At 51.4% G+C, this 24,492-nt stretch overlaps 1 protein-coding gene across 1 annotated transcript; it reads left to right on the forward strand.

The window, feature by feature from the left end:
- The first annotated feature begins 1,867 nt into the window (after nucleotides 1-1,867).
- On the forward strand, nucleotides 1,868-5,082 carry LOC103635197 (uncharacterized). Its single transcript, NM_001301625.1, has 6 exons — nucleotides 1,868-1,942; nucleotides 2,394-2,877; nucleotides 2,956-3,006; nucleotides 3,088-3,401; nucleotides 3,478-3,595; nucleotides 3,686-5,082. Exons 1-6 carry the CDS (start codon nucleotides 1,868-1,870, stop codon nucleotides 5,080-5,082), a joined length of 2,439 nt encoding a protein of 812 aa, NP_001288554.1.
- The last annotated feature ends 19,410 nt before the right edge of the window (nucleotides 5,083-24,492 follow it).

Here is a 24,492-nt window from a genome sequence, read left to right on the forward strand (position 1 = left end):
GTAAAATTACATTCATGGCCTTCATATTTAGTATTAACTTATGAACAATCTGTCGAGGGCTAAATAGTCTTTTCCTCCTTAAGTCGGTTCCTTTTTCTGCTATTGAGCCGAAGCTTTCTTGTGTACAGCTTCGGCATTGGTTCAACCTTCGTTCTGACCCTGCTTTCCATATTGTGTACAACTTCATCCCATGTCTGAAGGTTTCTGCACATATATTATACTTTGGGAAACATTATTAGTCATGTTTTTGAGGACCTTCGGAGGACGACGGCCCCCAACATGCTGTCTACGAGACGAAATTGGAATAAGGATTAACGTGCGGATACTTGTGTCAAGCGTTTGAACGTACTAAACACATGTTGGGAAATATGGTAACTGGTAAGCCTAGTACCTGAGTGAAGCCGGGCGTGGACTTTACTCCTCACTTGTCCTGAGACGTGGTCTCCCATTCCGGATATGGTGGGTACAAGTGCGGTCACTGCACGGCGGCAGCCGGGGTCAGCGGAGCATTGTATGATAAGGCGGTGAGCCCTGGCCGCGAACGGGGGATCGATGGGGACAGTTGATATGTCTGGGGACGGAGATGCCCCGACATGTCGTGTGTTTAGCTTTACCTTGCAAGGTTAAAACTCGATTCGAATCGTCTGCTTCTCACAACTAATGAGACTGCTTGATCCATTGTACTGCATTGAGTAATAAGTGAAAATGAGATGACTGGCAAAAGATGTTGATTGATATAATGTTTGATACCATGTATGAATAGTTAGGTACTGATCTAGTCTAAAATTTAAAACTTGATTATAGACTCAGCTAGTACTTTTGGCAAACCAAACCCCCTCAGCCAAACAACTTCATGGTATAGAGGTAGAGGAGTAGACTCCTCACACCGGTTAAGTCTAGCTGAGTATTAGTATAATCAGCCTTGCTTGTGGCATAATTTTTGCAGGTACTCCTTGGATGATTTGGTTGCTGGTATAACTTGGCCTTCGTCCGGCCACCGGGATAGACGGTCGAGAGGGTTACTGCTTCCGCAGGAGAGGACCACGAGGAGTATCGTGGCCAGGCTTCACCATGTTACTCGGTTTTCTCCGTTAGTTATTTCTGCTGCACTAAAAACTATTGTTACTGCTTTTTGAAACTCCGATAATGTAATCACTACTGATACTTCTTAAATTTGTGGTATTATGCTTTATTGTATTTCTCTGTGCTACACCTTCGAGTGAGCTAGTGGTATTTGATCCTTGGTAAGTGGCTTTATCGGACTAGATCCGAGAGACTGACATGTTATTCCGATTTAAGAGTGTTGCTGTCTCTAAGGCGTGACTCGGGCACTTATGCTGGAATAATCTAGACGGTTCTACCATAGTCTCGCTCCCCAATTTCTTGACCCCCTAGGCGGACCTGGGGATCATCCCAAGGTCTAGAGTTACTACGAGAATGATCTAGGGATCCTCACTGTTTTATCCTAAAAGCGCCAACAGCAATAAAAAAAAGTTGGTCTGGCATCTTCCATGCGTCAAATGTAGTGCACACTCCAGCCGCGTGGACAAAGTGATATAGCAAAGAGTGTTTCGAGAGGAAGCTACGCCACACATCTACACGTTACTATCAAAACAACTGTTAGCGCCTTCCTTCAATTCCTTGGAGTTCTCTCCTTCCCACACTCTCATCTCTCCCCTTCTGGCCACATATTCTATCCAAGAACATAAATTCATCGGCATAAGAAACTCCGATCCGACCAATCCAGAATCGCCGATTGCTGCCCAGATCAGCCATAGGAATAAAATGCCTTCATGATCCGCATGTGCATGCGCTCCGCCCTTGCAATCTGACTCTTGCCACCCATCCTCATCGATCTCCCAATAAAATGTGGCTGACGGACCCAGAGTATGGCCTGTCACCCAAGAACACCATCGGCATCGACGTGTACAACCCTCCACCGGTGAGTTACCTCCTCCCGCGCGCGACGACGATTCGTGTTCCTTTAATTTATCTCTTGTCGATAAATTGTAGGTGACAGCGTACATTTTTGTGTTGGCTGTAGATTAATTACTGAAATTTCCATTACGAATTGATCGTAGGAGCTAGCTAATTAATTAATTAATCCCGTGTATATATATGCAATGGCTTTGTTCTGTGATTAATTAAATGTGCATGCGTCCGTATGCACATAGTAAGAGTTTTGAACTATGATTCTTTTCCGCCATTGATAGCTAACAAACCCTACCCTACCTAAACATAGCTAGCTATTGGCGAATGAGTCAGCTACGGAATACTAAAAATCAATCCAGGACCATGCGTTCACTAAACTAGCTAGCTAGTTAAGCAGTTCCCGTCGTCGTCGATCATACTGGTACGGTACCAAGTGTGCGAATAATATATCATGCATGCAGCTGCACTGGACGAGCCTCCTGGTTCTGGCGTACCAGAGCTGCGGCGTTGTGTATGGCGACCTGAGCACGTCGCCGCTGTACGTGTACAAGGGCACCTTCTCCGGGTCGCTGCACAGGTTCCTGGACGAGGAGACGGTGTTCGGCGTCTTCTCCGTGGTGTTCTGGACCATCACGCTCATCCCGCTGCTCAAGTACGTGTTCATCGTCCTCAGCGCCGACGACTGCGGCGAAGGCGGCACGTTCGCGCTCTACTCGCTGCTGGTGCGGCACGCCAAGTTCAGCCTGATGCCCAACCAGCAGGCCGCCGACGAGGAGCTGTCGGCGTACTACAGGCCCGGGTACTCGACGGAGGAGACGCCCATCCTCAAGGCGCTGCGGAACTTCCTGGAGAAGCACAGGAAGTCGCGCACGTTCCTGCTCCTCATGGTCCTCTTCGGCGCCTCGCTCGTCATCGGCGACGGCGTCCTCACGCCAGCCATGTCAGGTACATTATATTATATTGGTGTCTGCCGATTTGAGGATAATTTATTTGATGATTTTCATTTTGTCCCACTGGACCCAGTGCTGTCGTCATTCTCTGGTCTCCAGGTCCACTCCAACGCGTTGACACACGGTAATCCGGCCCTTCAGTTTAATTTGCATCTCCCTCCCAACACAACACTTAATAAGATTTGATTTGGGACGACGACGATAGGTGAGGTGGTGCTACTGTCGTGCATCGTGCTGGTGTGCCTCTTCACCCTGCAGCACTGGGGCACGCGCCGCGTGGCCTTCCTGTTCGCGCCCGTGGTCGTCCTTTGGCTGCTCTTGCTCGCGGCACTCGGCATCTACAACATCGCCGTCTGGAACCCGAGGATCCTGCGCGCGCTCTCTCCCTACTACGTCGTCAGGTTCTTCCAGCGCACCGGCAAAGACGGCTGGATCTCGCTGGGAGGAGTGCTACTCTCCATGACTGGCACCGAAGCTATGTATGCAGATCTTGGCCACTTCACTGCTGCATCCATAAGGGTACGTATGATTAGTTGTCTGTTTGCCATGACATGCATGAGAATTAATTAATCGTGCCTGTTAATTAATCGAACAGATCGCGTTCGTGGGCCTCATCTACCCGTGCCTGGTGTTGCAGTACATGGGACAGGCGGCCTTCCTGTCCAAGTCTCCCGACTGCAACATCCACTTCATCTTCTTCGAGTCCATTCCCCGTACGTGATTGGAATAATTAGCTCAGCTAGCATATATTGCCGTTTCTGATGTGAAGCTGAGAGTCCATTATATTGCACGCGCGCGCGCAGGCCCCATCTTCTGGCCTGTTCTGGTGATCGCGACGCTGGCGGCGATCGTGGGCAGTCAGGCGGTCATCTCAGCGACCTTCTCCATCGTGCGCCAGTGCACCGCGTTGGGCTGCTTTCCGCGCGTCAAGATCGTGCACACCTCTAACCGCATCCACGGGCAGATCTACAGCCCCGAGATCAACTGGATCCTCATGCTCATCTGCCTCGGTGTCACCGTCGGCTTCCGTGACACCGACCTCATCGGCAACGCCTACGGGATGGCGTGCGCGGGAGTCATGGTGGTCACCACGCTCCTCATGGCGCTCGTCATGGTCTTCGTGTGGCAGCAGGGCTTCATCCTGGCAGCCATGTTCCTGCTGGCCTTCGGCTCCGTCGAGTCTGTCTACCTGTCCGCCGCGCTCATGAAGGTGCCGCAGGGCGGGTGGCTGCCGCTCGCCCTGTCTCTGGTGGTGGTGGCCATCATGTACGTGTGGCACTACGGCACGCGGCGGAGGCACCTGTTCGACGTCCAGAACAAGGTGTCGCTCAAGTGGCTGCACGCGCTTGGCCCCAGCCTTGGCATCGTGCGCGTCCCCGGCATCGGCCTCATCTACTCCGAGCTCGCCACCGGCGTGCCTGCCATCTTTTCGCACTTCGTCACCAACCTGCCGGCGTTCCACCAGGTGCTGGTCTTCGTCTGCGTCAAGGCCGTGCCCATCCCCCACGTCCGCTGCTACGAGCGCCACCTCATCGGGCGCATCGGCCCGCGCGAGTTCCGCATGTACCGCTGCGTCATCAGGCACGGCTACAAGGACGTCCCGGGCGACGACAACGACTTCGAGAACGACCTGGTCGTTCGCATCGCCGAGTTCGTACACATGGAGGCTGCTGAGGCCGCCGCCCACGCCGACGCCCCGCGCTGCAGCGACGCCTCGGTCGACGGGCGCATGGCCGTCGTCAACCGCCCGTTCGACCTGTCCCGGACGGGCCTGCTCATGCGGGCACCGCTCCCCAACCCGGAGGACAGCGTCGTCGTGCGCGCGGCCACGGCCGTCACCACTGCTGGCGACAGCAGCAAGACGGAAACGATGCAGTCGCTGCAGACCATGTACGAGGCCGAGTCTCCGGGGTTCGCCATCCGGCGGCGCATCCGGTTCGAGATCGACGACTCCACGAGCGAGAGTATGGACCCGGCGGTGAAGGAGGAGCTCAGCGCGCTCGTGGAGGCCAAGCACGCCGGCGTCGCCTACATCATGGGGCATTCATACATCAAGGCAAGGAAGAGCTCGTCGATCGTCAAGAAGTTGGCCATCGACGTGGCTTACTCCTTCCTTCGCAAGAACTGTAGGGGCCCCGCCGTGGCGCTCAACATTCCGCACATCAGCCTCATCGAGGTTGGCATGATCTACTACGTCTAGTAGCCAGCGTTATTTTATTTTATGTCTTCATCAGATGATTCAATTGTTTAGCCTGAGGCAAATTTAATTAGGTTTCGGAATGCTTGATTAACTCTGCACAACGTAGGATGATCCAAACATGCTTACTAGTATTTGATCAGTCAGTTGTACTCTGCATCACTATTTTATATTCTTTAGTGTGAATAAACAGAACATTTCTATGAAGTCCCTTCTCTCGCAAATGGAAGGCTTTCAACAACGTCCCCGCAACATGATTTGACCGGAAAGCGTGATTACGTAAATGGCCTCGGATCAAAATTTGTGACTAAAAATATAGACGGTGAAATAGTATAGATTAAATCCGAATCACATGCATGTGATCTTCTCTATACAGACAGAATCGGCAAGTGTGGTAAATCATCAACTGTCTTAGCCCAAATACAATTGTGTTTTGAGTCATCCTCTAGAACTTGTGTATTCTATTTAGGGGAATGCTCCCAAATCTGTTGGAGGTAAATATAAGCTTGATGATTATAGTAATTCTCACAACAGGAAAATGAGAAATCTTCGACGGCCATGATATCTCCGACGGCTTTCTTAAGAGCCGTCGGACATAAGGGCATACGTCCGAGGTTGTCAGCCAAGCCGTCAAAGACAACCTTATGTCTGTAGTGTCTCATGGATTTATCACTTAAATTCAATTCTGAATGCTTTTATAAATTTCTTGAATTCCAAAACCATGTTGAGCATCTTTTTGATAGAAAAATCATCACAATACAGATAGTCACGGAGGCAAATATCAAAGACTTCACCTAAAAACACTCTTGGAAAGAGGTGGCAATGCACCCAAGGGTGAGATATACATGTTGCATGGCGAACATCTGTCTTTTGGAAAATATACATTTTTTGTCCATAGACTCTAGACTCTAAGAAATAGACACTACCAAACTAACATATCCAACATATTCTTATCTATAGATACAAGCGCATGCCGATTGGCTTCTAACAAATGTTGAGCTCATCGACCAACTACTGTTGCACCAAACTAATTAGGATCTGACAACACTTTTATCACACGTTATGTATCACTAGTACAATACATATGTGTTGCAATGACACACAAATTATTTAATAAATTATTAGTGCACAACGGTTATATAAAAACAAACAACACGTACAGCCGGTTGCAAATAAACTTATTAATTTCAACACAACCACATGAAAAGAAAACCTAAAATCATATCTTGTTCTAGAAACCAATTGAAACAACCAAGTTATTCATGGGCATATACTTAAACTACGGCACTGAGTCTAAAGCAACATATCGACATGCAATATTTCAGCATATAGACAAGACACTAACACCACCCTCAGACAGTTCTTGCCCTTACGTCATTCAACCAATTGATATTTTTTGAAATCATAAAATGCAGTCATGAGCAAGCAAAGTATGGAATGCTCACCGTGGGCACTGTGGTCATGGTGCGCCACATAACCCTCGAATGGCATTGGAGGGCCCAATCTTGTCCTGCAGTCGGTGGTGGTGGGCCTTGCCTGCACTGGTGTTGGCATCGCAGAGCGAGGGCTACAGCGCAAAGCAGAGCGCGCACCAGGCAGCCGGTTTTGCAACAAGGGCGTGAAGATGCGATGGATTTTGTTGGGGTCTGCTTCATCGCCGAAGGTCCTGTAAGAAGAAACGCCTTCGGAAGATCAACACAGAAGCAACGTCGAAGCTACCATCCAGGGAGCTTCGACATAGTGACGCGTCTTGAGACGAAGGATTGCACCGACATAAAGATGAAAAGACCGATCGGCCCATGATAATTTGTGTCATGATTGTAACTAGTTGTAAAGGACATGAATGTAATTTCACATAGGCTGCGCCCTGTGCCTATAAATATATGAACAATACTCCTGTACTTTTCACGCTGACTTGTACTCGCTCGTGCATCACGCTTGTACCTTTGCCTTCGGTCAAGTCGAAGGTATAAATATAATTCAATATTGTTCTTATTCATTCATGATTATATAATAAAAGATATATTAATGGTGTCATATAATCATCCATGTTATTTCTCATGTTTCATATGTTTTGTCTTTCATTGATATATGTTGTGATGATGAAGGTACGTCCATCATGACCTTCGTCCAAAGATCGTTATATCCTTAGAGAAATAATGCTTTGAAGGACGATGGGCATTAACCTTTAACCTATTTTTGTGTTGCCTTGTTCTTAATTCATAGAAGTTGAGAACAAGTCCCCAACATTGGCGCCCACCGTGGGTGAACTCACTTCCACTTTTGAGCTGATGGCTTCGTTCAACAACCACGTCGAAGCACATTCGGCTACGAAGCTCGTGCTCCCAATAACAGGCGGCTCAAGTTCAGAGCCGGCTAACAAGAAACAGAAGAAGGAAGCATAGAGAAGGGAATAACATGATGGAGTGCAGGGACCCTTCATTAAGTCAAAATGGTCTCACATCCCAATCACCTTCTCCCAGGAGGACCTTCAGCTCAAAGATTACCCTCACAATGATGCTATGGTCATATCTTGTGTCATCAAGTGATTTCTGGTCCATAATGTTCTGGTTGATACAGGCAGTGCAGCGGATATGATATTTGCTAAGGCCTTCAGACAGATGCAAGAGCCAGAAGACAAGATTCATGATACCACACACCCTCTTTGTGGCTTCGGAGGAAGGCAAATTGTAGCGCTCGGCAAAATCACAATGCTAGTGACCTTCGGCTTTGTCCATAATACAAGGACTGAATAGGTTGTCTTTGACATTGTTGACATGGAGTACCCATATAATGCAATCATTGGTCGGGGAACATTTAATGCTTTTGAAGCAATACTTCATCCAGCATACCTATGCATGAAGATACCTTCGGAACAAGGGCCCATTGTTCTCCATGGGAGCCAAGAAGCTGCCAGAAAAGCCGAAGGAAACTGGACAGATTCAAAGGCAATTCATAATATAGATGGAGCCAAAGTCTGTGAGCAATACAAATACAAAAGAGAGAAGGCTGCTTCGGCGGATCAGCCGAAGCCTATGCTTCTATGTGAAGATATAACAGAGCAAAAGGTATTGCTGGGGTCTCAGCTATCTGAAGAGCAAGAGAATACTTTGATAAGATTTCTATTCAACAACAAAGATGTCTTTGCTTGATCAGCCAATGATCTTTGTGGTGTCAACAGAGATGTCATTGAACATTCACTCAATGTGGATCCATCCTTCAGGCCAAGGAAACAAAGGCTTCGGAAAATATCTGACGACAAAGCTGAAGGTGCTTGGAACGAAGTGAAGAGATTTCTCAGTGCTGGTGTTATCAGAGAGGTGAAATACCCAGAGTGGCTAGCCAATACTATTATGGTGAAGAAGGCCAACAGTAAATGGAGAATGTGTATTGATTTTACATATCTTAACAAGGCTTGTCCAAAGGACGAATTCCCATTGCCAAGAATAGACTCTCTAGTAGATGCAACATCTTCTTCATAGCTCATGAGTCTACTGGACTGTTACTCAGGCTATCACCAAATTTGGATGAAGAAGGAAGATGAGCCGAAGACTAGCTTCATAACCCCCAGTGGCACATATTGCTATCTTCGGATGCCTGAGGGGCTCAAAAATGTTGGAGGAAGCTTCAGCAGAATGACTGCAAGGGTCCTTCATTCTCAAATAGGCAGGAATGTGCTAACCTATGTTGATGACATCATAGTCAAAAGCACGAAGCAAGAAAATCACATTGCTGATCTGCAAGAGACATTTGCCAACTTCAGGCAAGCTGGTTTGAAATTAAATCCAGAAAAGTGTGTTTTTGGGGTAAAGAAGGGCAAGTTCCTTGGTTGTTTGGTATCAACGAAGGGAATTGAAGCCAACCCAAGCAAGATTGAAGCCATCCTTCGGATGGAGCCGCCAAGTACAAAGAAAGGGGCCCAACGGCTGGCAGGAAGACTGACGTCATTAAATAGATTCATATCTAGATCAGCAAAAAGAAATCTGCCATTCTTTGAAATATTGAAGTCAGCCGAAGTTTTTCAATGGGGTCCGGTTCAACAAAAAGCCTTCGAAGAGTTGAAGCAATACTTGATTGATTTAACAACATTAACTCCACCTGCGCCAGGGGCTCCATTGCTCTTATATGTGGCGGCTTCACATTCTGCAGTAAGTGCGGCGCTTGTACAGGAGAAGCTAGATGACCAAGTCAAAAAGCAAGCTCCAGTATACTTCATCTCCGAAGTTTTAAGTCTATAAAAGAAAAATTATACAGAATTGGAGAAGGTGTTGTATGCTGTGTTAATGGCCTCCAAGAAGCTTCGGCATTATTTTCAAGCATACCACATAATTGTTCCTTCGTCACAGCCTTTGAAGGACATAATGAGGAACAGAGAAGCTACTAGAAGGATTGGAAAATGGGCTGCAGAGCTTAACAAATTCACAATTGACTATGTGCATAGATCTTCAATTCAGTCCTAGGCGTTAGCAGACTTCATCGCTGACTGGACGCCAGGGGCTCAGGAAGAAGAAATAAATAAAGACGCCGAAGCTTGGACAGTGTTCTGTGATGGTTCTTTGGGAACCTTCGGTGCAGGAGCGGCTGCTGTCCTAGTAGCACCTTCGAAAGTCATAACATGTTTCGTAGCCAAGCTTGACTTTAGTTGTACAAATAATATTGTTGAATACGAAGCACTCCTGTTGGGGCTTCAGAAGTTAAGGGCAATGGGAATAAGAAGGGCCATCCTGAAAACTGATTCTCAAGTCATTTCTGGCCATGTAGACAAAAGTAGCAAGGCAAGAGACCCGAAGCTTGAAAAATATCTGGATACAGTTCGAAGGTTGGAGGCTTCTTTTGAAGGTTTTTCTGTCAAGAATATTCCAAGAGGTGAAAATGAGCATGCAGATCTGCTAGCCAAATCAGCGGCTTAGGGGCTCCCTCTACCTTCGGAAGTATTTTTTGAAACAATAAAGGCACCTTCGGTTGAACTCATGGAGAGAGCAGTACTTGTTATTTCTCCAGTACATAGTGAAGATTGGAGGACTGAAATCATATCCTTCCTCCAAGGTAATTGTCTTTCGAATGATGTAGCTTATAATAAGAGAATGGAAGCAAGGACGAGACCATATGTGATAAAAGAAGGGGAATTATATAAACATGGAGTTTGTTCTCCACTCCTCAAATGTTTATCAAGAGCTGAAGGTATTGAATTAATGAAGGAGATACATGCAGGTCTGTGTGGATCTCATATTGGGTCTAGGCCCTTGCTGGGAAAAGTGTTTAGACAAGGATTTTAGTGGCCGAAGGCAGCTTCGGATGCAGCAGAGCTAGTTCAAAAGTGTGAAAATTGTCAAAAATGTGCAGGAGACCAGAAACAACCTTCATCTCTCACTCAGTTAATACAGCCTACCTAGCCATTGCAAAGATGGGGCCTGGATTTGTTAGGCCCACTTCCATCAGCGCAAGGTAATTTAAAATATGTTGTGGTGGCTGTAGAGTACTTCTCCAAGTGTATTGAAGCGAATCATTTAGCTACAATAACTTCGGTTACAGTCTAGAAATTTTTCTGGCAAAATATTATTTGTCGCTTCGGTGGACCGAAGGCTATAAATGTGGACAATGGAACACAGTTTGATGCCAAAACGTTCAAGGATTTCTGTGATCAAATTGGCACGAAGATTCATTTTGCATCAGTTAGGCATCCGGAGTCAAACGGGTTGGTCGAAAGAGCAAATGACATTATAATGACGGGAATAATGAAGCTAATCTTCAATCAGCCCAGAGGAAAGTGGCCAGATGAGTTGATTAAAGTGGTGTTGAGCCACAATACAACTATATCAAGATCAACAGGTTTTACACTGTTCAAATTATTATTTGGTGATGAAGCTATAACCCCAGAAGAAGCTAAAGCAGGGTCGATAAGAACAACAACTTTGGCAGAAGACGAAGCTGATTATCACGTAGCAAAAGATACTATAGAAGGGACCAGACTTCAGGCTATGGAGAATATCAATAAATACCAAGCCGAAACAATAAAATGGTGTGACAGAAAAGTTCGGTTGAAAAACATTAAGGCAAGACATTTGGTGCTTCGAAGAGTGGCTAATCTGGACACAATAGGCAAATTGCAGCTGAAGTGGGAAGGACCCTTTTTGGTGGTATCTTCGTCGAGGCCCGGTTCTTACAGATTGAAGGATATGGATGGCAACGACATTCCTAGATCTTGGAATGCAGATGAGCTTCGATGATATTATGTGTAACTTGATGTAATCTTTTTTCATTCTTTACTATGGCACCCTTTTCCTTTCCGAAGGGGGAGAAAGGTTTTTAATGGGGCCATAGCTTGTAATTTTTTCTTTCTTATTTAGCTCCACGAGAGCAAATCCCCCCAAAAGAATGTAAAATGTAAAATCTGAGCATGCACCATCGAGTGCAGAAGGAAAAAAAGCAGGGAAAAGCTCAAAAGTCATCCCTAAGGGGATGCAGAGCACGACGAAGCTACAAAAAGTCGTTCCTAAGGGAGCGCCGTGTAAGTTTTCTGCTCAAAAGTCGTTCCTAAGGGAATGCAGAGCCAAATACCGCCGAAATAGAAGGCGGAGAAGTTCCAAAGTCGTTCCTAAGGGGATGCAGAACTTATACCGCCGAAATAGAAGGTGAAGAAGTTCCAAAGTCATTCCTAAGGGGATGCAGAACTTACACCGAAAAATAAACGGTGAGCACCGAAAAATAAATGGTGAAAAAAGACTCCAAAGTCGTTCCTAAGGGGATGTAGAGTCTGGGTGTGGCTTCGCATGCGCGTGTCTGGACATTCATTTGCACGATTACATCACATCATTCATTTGCATTCATACACATTCATTTAGACATTCGTAGGATCATCATATATCATAACATAGAATACAAGCAGATGCTTCCGCTCTGATGATAGGGCTTCGATGAGTATACAAAAAGGAAAAGTTATGCTTTGTTGTGTACGAAAAGAAGGGAAGGTGTTTTTTGCCTTCGGCTCAAAAAATACAAGTTTCATCCACATCAAAGCAGTTCATACATGGATTGAAAGGTAAAAATATATTACAAGGTATGGACAAATTTACATAGCATTGTTTGATTCCTAAATTACAATATCTTTTTGCAAAGTTAATTCAAAATTTCTCTAAGAGCTTTTTGCAGCAACTTCATCAGTATCCGTCAAGCTTCGGATCATTGATCTTCGGCTTCGTCATCCTGTACATAACAAAGCGGTATAAGGTAAATAGAAATCTCAGAAGAAGGTAAGCAATAGGCACAAGTTTAATACCAGCTTGAGATGACTTCGAGCTTCGTCACCAGCTAAGTTTCGCCCTCCCTTTGTCCAGATTTGTGTTATAAACCTATTTCCAATGCTTCGGGCCAGGCTAGGAATGTCAGTTAAATCCGCTGGTGATAGGCTGAAGTTTGGCCTGTTTACAATTTTCCCATGCGTGCAAACCAGTCTTCATGAAAGCAACAGCTGTGCCGCGAGAAGCTAGCAGGGCATAGAAGTCGTCGTGCTTAGCTATAACTTTGTCAAGCGCATCAACTTCACCCTCAATATGTTCGAAGGTGCCTGGTAGATCTTCAACCGAAGGTTCAAATTTTTTAGAACTGGCTCCAACTGAGTTGAAGACCTGCTTCAGCCGTTGCACGCACCGGTTGCCGAAGTCTAGACATTTGTCCTGAAGCTCCTTCAACGATTTTTGCAAATTCGAACTCTTCTCTACTTCAGCCTCGAGCTTCGCATCAAAATTCTTCTTTTCTTGCTCGAAGTTTTCTGACTTCAAGAGGAGTTCACTGTTTAATCTGGTAATTTCGGCTTGAGCCTCTGCCAATGAACCCTCCATTGATTGAAGAACAAAATCTTTCTTTTCAAGAACAGCCTCATGATCTTTGATTTTACTTTCCAAGCCTTCAATTATAACCTCATTTTTCTTATCTTCGAGGTCTTGTTGCATCCTCAAGGCTTTACTCAGTAGCATACTCTGTCCAAAACAACCTTCGTCAGAAAATCACCTTCATCGTAAAACAATAAAAAGCTGAGGGAAACTATAACCTTGAAATTGGAATAGAATAAACTACCGACGATATGCTGTCGCCGGTAGCGACTGATGTCAGCTTCAAGCTTCGGAAAACCAACACTCTTCGACAGAGTGCTGATAATCTTTGCTCTAGTTCGATCTCGAATACATCCTAAGTGTTGGGGCGAAGGCGAAGACGCCACCCTTTGCTCGATGCCTTCGCCGCAATCGTTGGACCAACGGAGACAAGACAACGGACAGGCTCACCCTTTGTCCCATATGTCATCGGACGAAGACCTGTGACGAGGTCGTCCCATCTTGCGACCTCGTCCAGCATGGAGGCCCACGTATGATCCGGCCCATTGTAACAGGCCCTGCATGGCCGCTGCGCGTTACGGGCCTAATTTGTAAAGGCATCCCTGTAATTACGGTCTGTAACCCCACTTTATGGGAATATTCCGGGGATAACCTAGGTGTCTGAGGGCACATGCGTCCTTAACACAGGACGCTGGGCACTCAGATACCTATAAATACCCCCGCACAGTGCCCTTGAGAGGCTAGATTAACAGAGCTTTTGCCATCTCGTGCGAGAACCTTGTTTATGTCAACTCTCACCCCCGTTGGATCCCCTTGCACCTGGTAGCAAGTTCCAACATTTGGCGCCCACCGTTCGTGCTACGAAAAAACCACCCGTGATGGCACCCAAGAAAGTTAACTCGAAGGCTGACGAGGCTACGAAGGCAGCACTACTGGCCGCAAAAAAGGGCAAGGCCCTCGCCCTCACCCACTCCACCCACCAAGAGGCTACTGAAGACGACGTTCTCCGCACCTGCGAAGACGACGCTCTCCGCACCTGCGGCCCTCAAGGACAATCGCAGCCTCCCCCAGGCTTCGCCCCACCGGAGGGCGCGGACCTCACCGAGGACGGTGAAGTCCTCGGCGTCTCAGCGGAAGAACAGCTACAGCTGTGCGCCCTGCGCCTCAAGAACTGCAATCTCCAGAGGCAAAAAGAGATACTGGAGGCCAAGCGCCAGCGCGTGTCCGCACTAGCCAAGGTGAGGCAAATGATACGCGACGAAGAACAGAAGGCCCAAGACCTCTAGCGGGAAATCGCGCTGATGCAGCGCGAAGGCCACCTCGGCCTGCAACACGGGCCACCCCTGCAACAGCGCGCACAACTGGAAGACATACGCGAAGGCCACCTCGGCCTGCAGCACGGGCCACCCCTGCAACAGCGCGCGCAAATGGAAGACCTGCACTTCCCCCAGCGCGACCACGCCTTCCCACACGCCGCGCCTTTCCAAGGGGTCAACTACCTCGACGAGCGAAGTCCCCTGGCGCCAACCTGCAAGTGACACCCTGGCCTGCCAACTTCCGGGCAGGGACCTATCCCAAGTACAACGGCAACACGGACCCAGCACAGTACATCATGAGTTATCAGGTCGCCGTTGCATCTGCCGGAGGGGACGACGCCACGATGGCCAAGTCTTTCATCATCGCCCTCGAAGGCCCAGCTCTCACCTGGTTCACCAGGTTGCCCCCGCTGTCCATTGACTCCTGGAGAAGCCTCCGGGACAAATTCCTGCTCAACTTCCAAGGGTACCGCCCAGACACCGACGCCTTGGCCGAACTCTCACTCTGCAAGCAGCTGGAAAAAGAGACCCTGCGGGAGTATTACCGCAAGTTTCTAACACTCAAGTCACAGCTGCCCTCAGTTGATGACCAGATCGCCATCCACTACGCCATCAGTGGCCTTCGCGCCGGCGTCCTTTACAGCCACTGCATAAGGGATCCGCCCAAGAACCTCCAGGAATTATATCAGCTTTTTGAAAAATATGCCAAATCCGAAGAGCTCCACAAGCGCAAGGTTGAGTCTCAGAGGAAACCCAAAGATGCTCCACAGTCCAGCCGCACGTGGACGAGGACTCCGCAGCCAGACTCCGGTCGAGACGGCCGCAATCAGCAGCAAGTGCACAACATCGCCAACCAGCACCCCGCTGCTGACGCCCCTCGCCGCCAGGAGTATCCCCCCCAGGGCCGCAGAAACGGAAGTCGCGGTAGGGGTCGGGGGCGTGCGCAGCCGCCGCGCCGGTTCTACTGTCTTTTTCATGGCGAAGACTGCGCCCACCAAACCAGAGACTGCCCAGAAACGAAGGCCACCAAAGACAGGATGGCACGGGCGCAGCCAGCCGACAACCCCAGAGTTGTCGCGCACACTTATCAGCAAACCCCTCCACCTTACATCCACGCCCCCGCCCTGCCTCCACCGCACCACGCATACCAACACCACCAGGAAGTACAAATCGTACCTCCCCCACCCCCACCTCCACACCAGCAACATCAGAACATCCCCCACCCCCACGCCCCAAAACAAGAAGACTTCGTCGATCAGCCGTATCGCGGAGTCATTCATATGATCACTGGGGGGTCCAGCACCGACTTCGACACAAAGCGGCAAAAGCGGGACCACTACCGCAGCATCAACCACGTCGCCATCACCGGCCCAGTCGTGCAGACAAAGTGGTCCCACGTACTGCTAACCTTCGACGCACGGGACATCGACCTGCGCAGCGCCCCCCACATCGACGCCATGGTTATCAACTGCAGCGTGGCAGGCTGGGACCTGCACAAAGTCCTAGTCGACAATGGCAGTCAAGCAGACATCATTTTCCTCCATGCCTTCGACCGCATGGGCATAAGCCACAGCCTGCTCAAGCCTTCGGACAACCCATTGTATGGTTTCGGCGGCAAGGGCACTTTTCCTGTCGGCAAAATAGAACTGCCTCTCTCCTTCGGTGTAGCACCCAATGCCCGAAGTGAGCAAATAACCTTTGATATCGTCGATATGGTGTATCCGTACAATGCCATCATGGGCCGGGGCTCTATCAACAAGTTTGAGGCAGCCATTCACGGACTGTACCTGTGCATGAAGATACCAGGTCCGTTAGGCGCTATCACGGTCTACGGCAATCAACAGACTGCGTGCAACATAGAGCGGGACTTCGTCCCTGGACAAAGAAATGTGCACTGCCTCACGGCCCAGCGCGAGGTCCCTGCGTCCGTCAGCCCAACCGACAAAGAGCACGGCAAGGCACAGCTGCAGAGCAACGACGGGACCAAGACTGTTCCCCTCGACCAGGCCACGCCCAAGCAGACAGTCACTATCAGCGAAGACCTCACTTCGCATGAAGAGGAGAAACTCCTCTGCTGCTTGTCCAAAAACAAAGACGTCTTCGCCTGGTCAGCCCTCGACCTGGTCGGGGTCAGCCGATCCATAATTGAGCACAGCCTTGGTATCGACCCTTCGGTGAGACCGAAAAAACAGCGGCTTCGCAAAATGTCCGACGAAAAGACAGAGGCCGCCAAGGCAGAGGTACACCGCCTCCTAGAAGGCAAATTTATCGAGCCGGTGGCTTACCCCACGTGGCTCTCCAATGTTGTGATGGTGCAGAAAAAGAGCGGCAAGTGGCGAATGTGCATCGACTTCACCAGTCTCAACAAGGCCTGCCCAAAGGACAACTTCCCGTTGCCGCGGATCGACAAAATAGTCGATAGCGTGGCCAGATGCGAAGTCATGTCACTCCTCGACTGCTTCTCCGGTTACCACCAGATATACATGAAGGAAGAAGACAAGGCTAGCACCAGCTTTATAACACCCTTCGGCACATATTGCTTCATCAGAATGCCGGAGGGACTCAAGAACGCCGGGTCCACCTTCTCCCGGCTTACCAAAACAGTGCTCGAAGGGCAAGTTGGCAGAAATATATTCACATACGTGGACGACATCGTCGTCGCCAGCAAGAGCAAGGAGGACCACCTCGCTGACCTCGCCGAGACATTCGCGAACATGTGAGACGCACGACTTCGCGTGAACCCGGAAAAGTGCGTCTTCGGCGTTCGCCAAGGGAAAATATTGGGCTACCTGGTATCACACCGCGGCATCGAGGCCAACCCAACCAAAATTCAGGCCATCATCAACATGACGCCTCCGTAGTCCGCTAGAGACATCCAGCGCCTGACGGGCAGGTTGGCCGCCCTCAACAGATTCATCTCCAAATCTGCTGAGCGAAGTCTCCCTTTCCTCAAAACTCTCTGTGGCGCAAAAGACTTCGCTTGGGGACCAGAGCAGGCAGCGGCCTTCGCCTCATTAAAAGAGTACCTGTCGGAGTTGGCAGTCCTTACAAGCCCCGACTCTTCGCTACCACTGTTGCTCTATGTTGCGGCTTCGCCACATGCGGTCAGCGCGGCACTGGTGCAGGAGCAGACAGTTAACGGCGTGATCAGGCAGTGCCCAGTCTATTACGTCTCCGAAGTGCTAACACCATCCAAATGTAACATGACAGAACTGGAGAAGATTGCCTATGCAGTTGTTATGTCTTCACGCAAATTGCGCCATTATTTTGAAGCATTCAAGGTCCGAGTCACCTCAGACAGGGGACTAGGTGAATTGTTCCGAAACCCGGAGGCATCGGTCAGGATTGCCAAGTGGGCGACCGAGCTATCCGGCTACCACGTCAATTTCGAGCCCAGGGCAGCCATCAAGTCACAAGTCCTGGCAGACTTCGTCGTCGACTGGACTGGGCCAATAACACAGCCGGACTCGTCCGCAGAGAAGGTTTGGACGATTCACTGCGACGGTGCATGGTGCCACGCGGGGGCAGGCGCCGCTGCAGTCATCACCTCACCCGCCGGGGTCAAGCACAGATACGCGGCACGCCTCAGCTTCGCTCTGGAATCTGACAGATGCACAAACAACATAGCAGAATACGAAGCAGTCATCCTCGGCCTCCGAAAGCTGCGGGCCCTTGGTGTCACCACCTGCATTATCAGAACAGACTCCAAGGTAGTTGCCGGCCAAGTCGAGAAAGACTATGCAGCAAAGGACCCCGCACTTATGCAATACCTCGCGGCCATCCGAAGTCTCGAGAGACAATTCAAGGGATTCACCTTGCAGCATGTGGACCGGGCCAAGAATGAAGAGGCCGACGCATTGGCCAAGGCTGCCGCCAGAGGCGAGGCCCTGCCCTCCGACGTGTTCTACCATGTCATCGACACGCCAGCCGTCCGGAGCCCCGAATGGCTCCAAATAACCAATGACAGCGAGGGCCACCGCATAGTCAACCTTTTCATGACCGAAGACTGGCGGGCACCAATAACTCTGTTCCTACAGGGGTACTACCACCCAACCGACATCAACGAGGCCAAGCGCCTCAAACATCAAAGCCGGGACTTCACACTGATTGAGGGCCAACTCTACAAGAAGGGGGTCAGTCAGCCAATGCTTAAATGCGTCACCGAAACCGAAGGCGTCCAGATCCTGCGCGAAGTCCACAGTGGTACCTGCGGCTCTCACGCAGGGCCAAGGGCCCTAGCTGCAAAGGTGATCCGCCAAGGTTTCTACTGGCCCGCAATGATCTGTGCCGCAAATCGGGTCACAAGGTCCTGCGAAGCCTGCCAGAAGTTTTCTCCTCGATCAGGCAGCCCCTCGCAATTTACAAAGCTGATCGCCCACACATGGCCTCTCCAGCGCTGGGACCTGGACATCGTCGGGCCCCTGCCCACGGTTCAGGGGAACCTTAAGTTCACCTTCGTCGTTGTCGAATACTTTACCAAATGGATCGAGGCGAGGGCTGTTTCCACAATAACATCAAAGACTGCACAGAAATTCTTTTGGCAAAACATTGTTTGCCGCTTCGGAGTACCGTCCGAACTAACAGTTGACAACGGCAAGCAGTTTGGCAGCCAAGACTTCAAGCATTTTTGCTTCTCCATTTGCACCAAGCTTGCCTTCGCCTCAGTATATCATCCGCAGTCCAACGGAGTTGTGGAACGCGCTAATGGAAAAATTTTCACAGCTGTCAAAAAGATGCTCCTCGACGAAAAAAGGGCAGGTGGGCCGATTTGTTACCTGAGGCGGTCTGGGCGCTAAACACGACTGAGTGCAGGGCGACCGGGTTCACTCCTTTCCGCCTTCTATATGGATCGGAGGCCATGACCCCACAATAAATAAAACATGGGTCCCCGCGAACAGTTCCGTTAGCCGTCCCCGACGTGGACGAGCCCACTTCGAAGGATCTCATCGATGGAGACCGAGTCTTCGCCCTACAGGCTCTAAATAAATACCAAGCCCAGACAAAAGCATGGCGCGACCACGCAGTCATCCCAAGGGAATTCAGCGAAGGGAACCTCGTACTCGTCCGAACAGCTCGGACAGAGTCCAGGGGCAAGCTAGAGCCCAAGTGGGAGGGCCCTTTCATTGTCAAGACGAAAGCTTCCCCCAGCGCTTACAGGATCGCAACGCCAAACAGCGAAGACCTGGAGCACTCCGGGAAAATCGACAATCTCCACAAATTTTTTGTTTGACTCATCAGGGCCGATTCGCCCTTGTAATTCGCAAAAACAATTTTATTCTGGCCCGCACTCTTTTCCTCCCGGGGGGTGAGGTTTTTAACGAGGCGGAGTCATGTAATATACAAGTGAAAAATCCCCCGCAAAAACCTGCGTCGAAAAAAGACCGCGCCGACGGTCTTCGACATTCGACCAATACAAAGTCACCGCGAGGCTCAGCGCTAGCCACCCTCGCGTGCGACAACTCCGCGCAGAAGTCGCCTAAGGGTGCAGCCGGACTAGCACAACAAGTGCGAAAAATCGAAGTCTTCCGCGAAGACTATCCGTGCAGAAGTCGCCTAAGGGTGCAGCCGGGTTAGCACAACAAGTGCGAAAAATCGTAGTCTTTCGCGAATTCTATCCGTGCAGAAGTCGCCTAAGGGTGCAGCCGGGTTAGCACAACAAGTGCGAAAAATCGTAGTCTTTCGCGAAGACTATCCGCGCAGAAGTCGCCTAAGGGTGCAGCCGGACTAGCACAACAAGTGCGAAAAATCGAAGTCTCTCGCGAAGACTATCTGTGCAGAAGTCGCCTAAGGGTGCAGCCGGACTAGCACAACAAGTGCGAAAAATCGTAGTCTTCCGCGCAGACTATCCGTGCAGAAGTCGCCTAAGGGTGCAGCCGGGCTAGCACAACAAGTGCGAAAAATCGAAGTCTTCCGCGAAGACTGTCCGTGCAACAGTTGCCTAAGGGTGCAGCCGGACGAAGCTTAACAAGTGCGAAAACGACTACACCAAACTGTCCGCGCAAAGACCGACTACATGCGCATACACCAGACCATGTACGTAACGCCTCTGCAAGCATAGCCGAATGTGCGAAGGCACACAACCTTATCTTACAAGCCATCACACATGTACAAGCGAGGGCATCACACTCTACATCGGCTCAACCTTCGGAATAATCCCCATCTCCCTATAGTTAAATAACATTATCCTAAGCTCCTCACCCGCAAAAAGACTTCGCAACTCCCCCTCACTGCACTCACAGCGGCCGGCAAGGACAACAGTTCTTGCCTGCCAGCCCTACTCACACGAAGCCGACCGCCGTCCGCCCCACTCACTCTACGCTTCGCAACCGCCCTTCGCCGCCTACGCCCAGTACTCGGACCAGGCACAACTTCAGCATCCGCAGCATGCGGCGAAGCCTCCGCCGCTGCCACATCCAAGGCCACAAAGTAGTCCAAGTCCTCATCCGACGACTCCTCAGTCCACTCAACCGAGCTCCCAGAGTCACCAAAATCAGAAAACTTAGATGCAGACCCATCCGATTTATTACCATCATCCACGGTCGAAGCCGCCAAAAAATTAGTAGTAGCGGTTGCGTGCGCATGCCCAAAATCTTGAACCTGCGCAGCAACCAAGATTCAGCAACATATCCAAAATTCCCTAACTACCCACACCCACTAAGCCACCTGCGAAGACCCAGCCGTCGCGGGATCCTCCGCTGTCGGCTCCGCCGCCACCTTCACAGGATCCTCAGCCCTCGGCGCGGCAGTTGGCGACGGGCCTCCGCCAGCCGCAGTGGCTGCGGGGGCATCAGGAACGCCTTCGGCGGTTTCCGGGGGCGGCTGCAGGGCGGCCTCGGACACAGCCACCGCCAGGTTCGGCTCCGGGTCAGGCAGCACGCTGTTCAAAGCCCCAAAGTCATCCACCCTCTCGCCACGCGCCGCCTGAGACACAGCACACAGATTCAGCAAACCCACAGATAGCCCACATTCAACTAACACCAAACAAAAGCCAAACATTACCTGACCCCTCGTCGTCTCGGCCCGCTCCTGACCACCTCCCGACCGTGGGGGCCCCACATCCGGTCGTAGAGGGCTCCCGCGGATTCCTTCACCACAGGGTCTTCAACCTTGTAGATATCGCGCTCGAAATCCTCATCAGCTTGGTCGAAGACCTCATAGTGCCGGCACCCTTCGTGAGAGAGCGCGTTCATCGCCCCCTCGCAGGTGACCAGGGAGGCATAGGACATAAACCCCTCCACGATGGCGGGAAGCGCCAGCAACTCCTCCTGTATCCACTATTCCACTCGAGGCAGCGAAGTCCGGGCTCTCGGTCCGGCACTTCGAAGTCAGCGGTCCGCGCGCCCAGCTCATGGTATGAATCCATAAGCTGTTTGCGTGTCCGCTCAACCTCCGAGCGTGTCGAGGCCTCGGCCCTCTCCACACGGGCCTGCAAAGCGCTGAGCCGCTCCTCTAACTGCTCGACGTGCTGCCTGGCAAGACTGCCCTCCGCCCGCGCCAAATTGGCCTCCGCCTGTGCAGACTGCGCCTTAGCGAGGGCCTCATTAGCCTCCTTCCTCTCCTCCGCCAGTTGGCGCCGGAGGTCAGTCTTCTCACCCTCCAGCACGGCCACCTTATCCGCCAGCTTGCGGCTATTACTGTCGGTGGCCGACTTTTCTCGGACGGCGTCAGCATGTTGCGTATGAAGTCTCTCGACTTCGGCAGACACAACTGCCGTCAGGGCCCCCGACGCCGCGCGGCCTGTGAAGTCAGCCGCCTACAAGACACACATAAGACCACAGCCCCAACGAAGCCGGTAAAAAACCGAATTCTAGCTCAACGTACCTGACTTAGTGCCTCCTTCATCTCCTTCAGCCGGCGGATACAGCACCCGCCTCGTCCCTGACGGCAGTGAGTGCCGGCATCTCGCCGCCGGCACTAAGAGCACTGCCCTTCGCCCTGGGCACCACGGCAGCCGCCGCGGTCGCCACGGCAGGTGGAACAACAACAAGTTGGCCTTCGTCCGACCCTGCGACGTATCAACAGATTAAAAAAAAGCTCGAGCCAACGGCTTACCAACAAGATAATCTTCCACACTAATGTCGGTGGCGAAGTCGGCGACGCGCTTGCCCAGCGGCGGCAACTCTCGGGCCGCCTTCGCAGCCTCCGGCACCCTGCTGGACGTAGGGGCGGCCTTCACAGGCTTGGAACCACCGGCGGCAGCCGCCTTCGCAGCCTCCGGTGCCCTGCTGGATGCAGGGACGGTCGACTTCGCCGCCAGCGGCGGCTGGCTTCCGCCGGGGGCAGCAGCCTTCGCAGCCCCCCGCGGCCTCTTCGGCCTGGCCTCATGAAGCCTGATGACCGCCTGGCGCTTCTGCGCAGCTCCCTGACGATCCTTGTCCATCACTGCCGACACAACAGCAGCAATATTCCGCCCATAAGGAAACACTTTCCAAGCACGAACCATGCGAGATGTAAAAAAGTCTTCGCCGGCCGCGCGGGGGATAGGAACATTCCTAGGCCACCAACCCCCGATAACACTCAGCATCCGCGCCGAAGACTCCCGGAGCTCGGGCGAAGACATCCTTCCCCCCGGGGCCGCGCATGTCCTCATCAATTCCCTAGCAAAACCATCAGAAACCCCCAGTCCTCCCATAGCAATACCTAGTTTCCTCTTCTTAGAGGATGGGGCGGCCGCCGGCTCGAGGTCGTCTCCAGTCTCTACCACCAGCTTCTTCCCGCGACGATCCACATCGTCTTGACCGGGATAACCGCCATAAGGCAGACGGTTCAACTCAAAAACCCTGTTCAAGCGGTCATTAGACCCACGAATATCCCAGCTACGCTGGCCCTCTGTCTTCGGCACGTACCGACCGACGATCCGCACCGCCCCATCCTCCGCCTCACGCACGAAGGCGGCCGGATCGCGGCTATGCAGATCCAACGCGAAGGCGGGACTTCGCACCAGCTTTCAACCATGGGAAGGCATATGGCTAGGGCATACTTCGCCCAACGCCCAGCCATGCGCCAAAGGCCATACCCCGTACGCCACAAACTCCTCAACCAAATCGCGCCCGCTGCTCAGGCCGGCGGCGCACCGAAGGGCCCCTTCCTCCGCATCCTCCTCCGCCACTTCAAACGGTGGGTATGCTGAGTAATAATGCGAGCACATCTTGGACACAGGGAGCCCCATATGGTCTTCGACTGTGCCCTCCGCAACGTAGAACCAAAATTCATGCCAGTTGCCCCAATTGTTGCGGGCGCAGGGAACCAACTCAACTACCTCCAACGAGGTCTTTGCCGGTCTTCGGCGTAAATGTATAGGACCCAAACTGGGCAACTTCATTTCCGATCATCCTCTTCTGCCAGTGCAGGCAATAGTACTTCGCGAAGACTTCGACTGATGGCTGTCCGTCGTACGAAGTCGTCGCCCAGACATACTTCGACAGAGCCACCACGGCATTCGGAGTCAGCTGATGGATCTGAACGTTAAATCTGCGCAGGACTTCTCCCACAAATCGGTGCGCAGGCAGGCGAAGACCAGCGGCGAAGAACGCCTCGAACACAACCAACTCGCCTTCCGGCTCGGGGACCTCCTACGTCCCCAGGACACGAGCGACTCCGCCGCCAAAGTAACCAAGCTGCTGCATATCTTGCACGCGGACCGAGGACATCCGCGACACACCAAAATCCACCGTATCGCCGGTGCGCAACTCCTCCGCCGCCACAGTGCTCAGCGTCTCCTCAGATGACGCGTCGGCCGGCGGCGTAGCGGCAGCAGAAGAAGAAGAGGTCGGCATCGCTACGTACCGTCGGCGGCGGCGGGCGGTCTGCTTCACTCGGGCCAGATCTCCGGCGAACAGGAGCAAGGAGGGCAGACGAGCAGCAAGAAGGTGGAAAAGGCGGCTAAGGTTTTCATGGAGCGCGGAAAGATAAAGTTCAAAACACGCCGCCCACCGCCCCCTTTTATACACAGGGCGCGGCGCTTCGGGAAACCCGCAGTCCAACAGTATAGTGTCAATCAACGGTCATGTCAAAAACCCCCGTGGAACCACTTCGAGCGAGGGCAGCGTCTCCGCCATCTAGCGACGTCTTCGGCACCAGATGACTTAGTTGAACTGGTCCCTCGGAGGGCAAATGTTGGGGCGAATGCGAAGACGCCACCCTTCGCTCGATGCCTTCGCCGCAATCGTTGGACCAACGGAGACAAGACAACGGACAGGCTCACCCTTCGTCCCATACATCATCGGACGAAGACCTGTGACGAGGTCGTCCCATCTTGCGACCTCGTC

The sequence above is a fragment of the Zea mays genome, chromosome 8, assembly GCF_902167145.1.
Source record: "Zea mays cultivar B73 chromosome 8, Zm-B73-REFERENCE-NAM-5.0, whole genome shotgun sequence".
NCBI lineage: Eukaryota > Viridiplantae > Streptophyta > Magnoliopsida > Poales > Poaceae > Zea > Zea mays.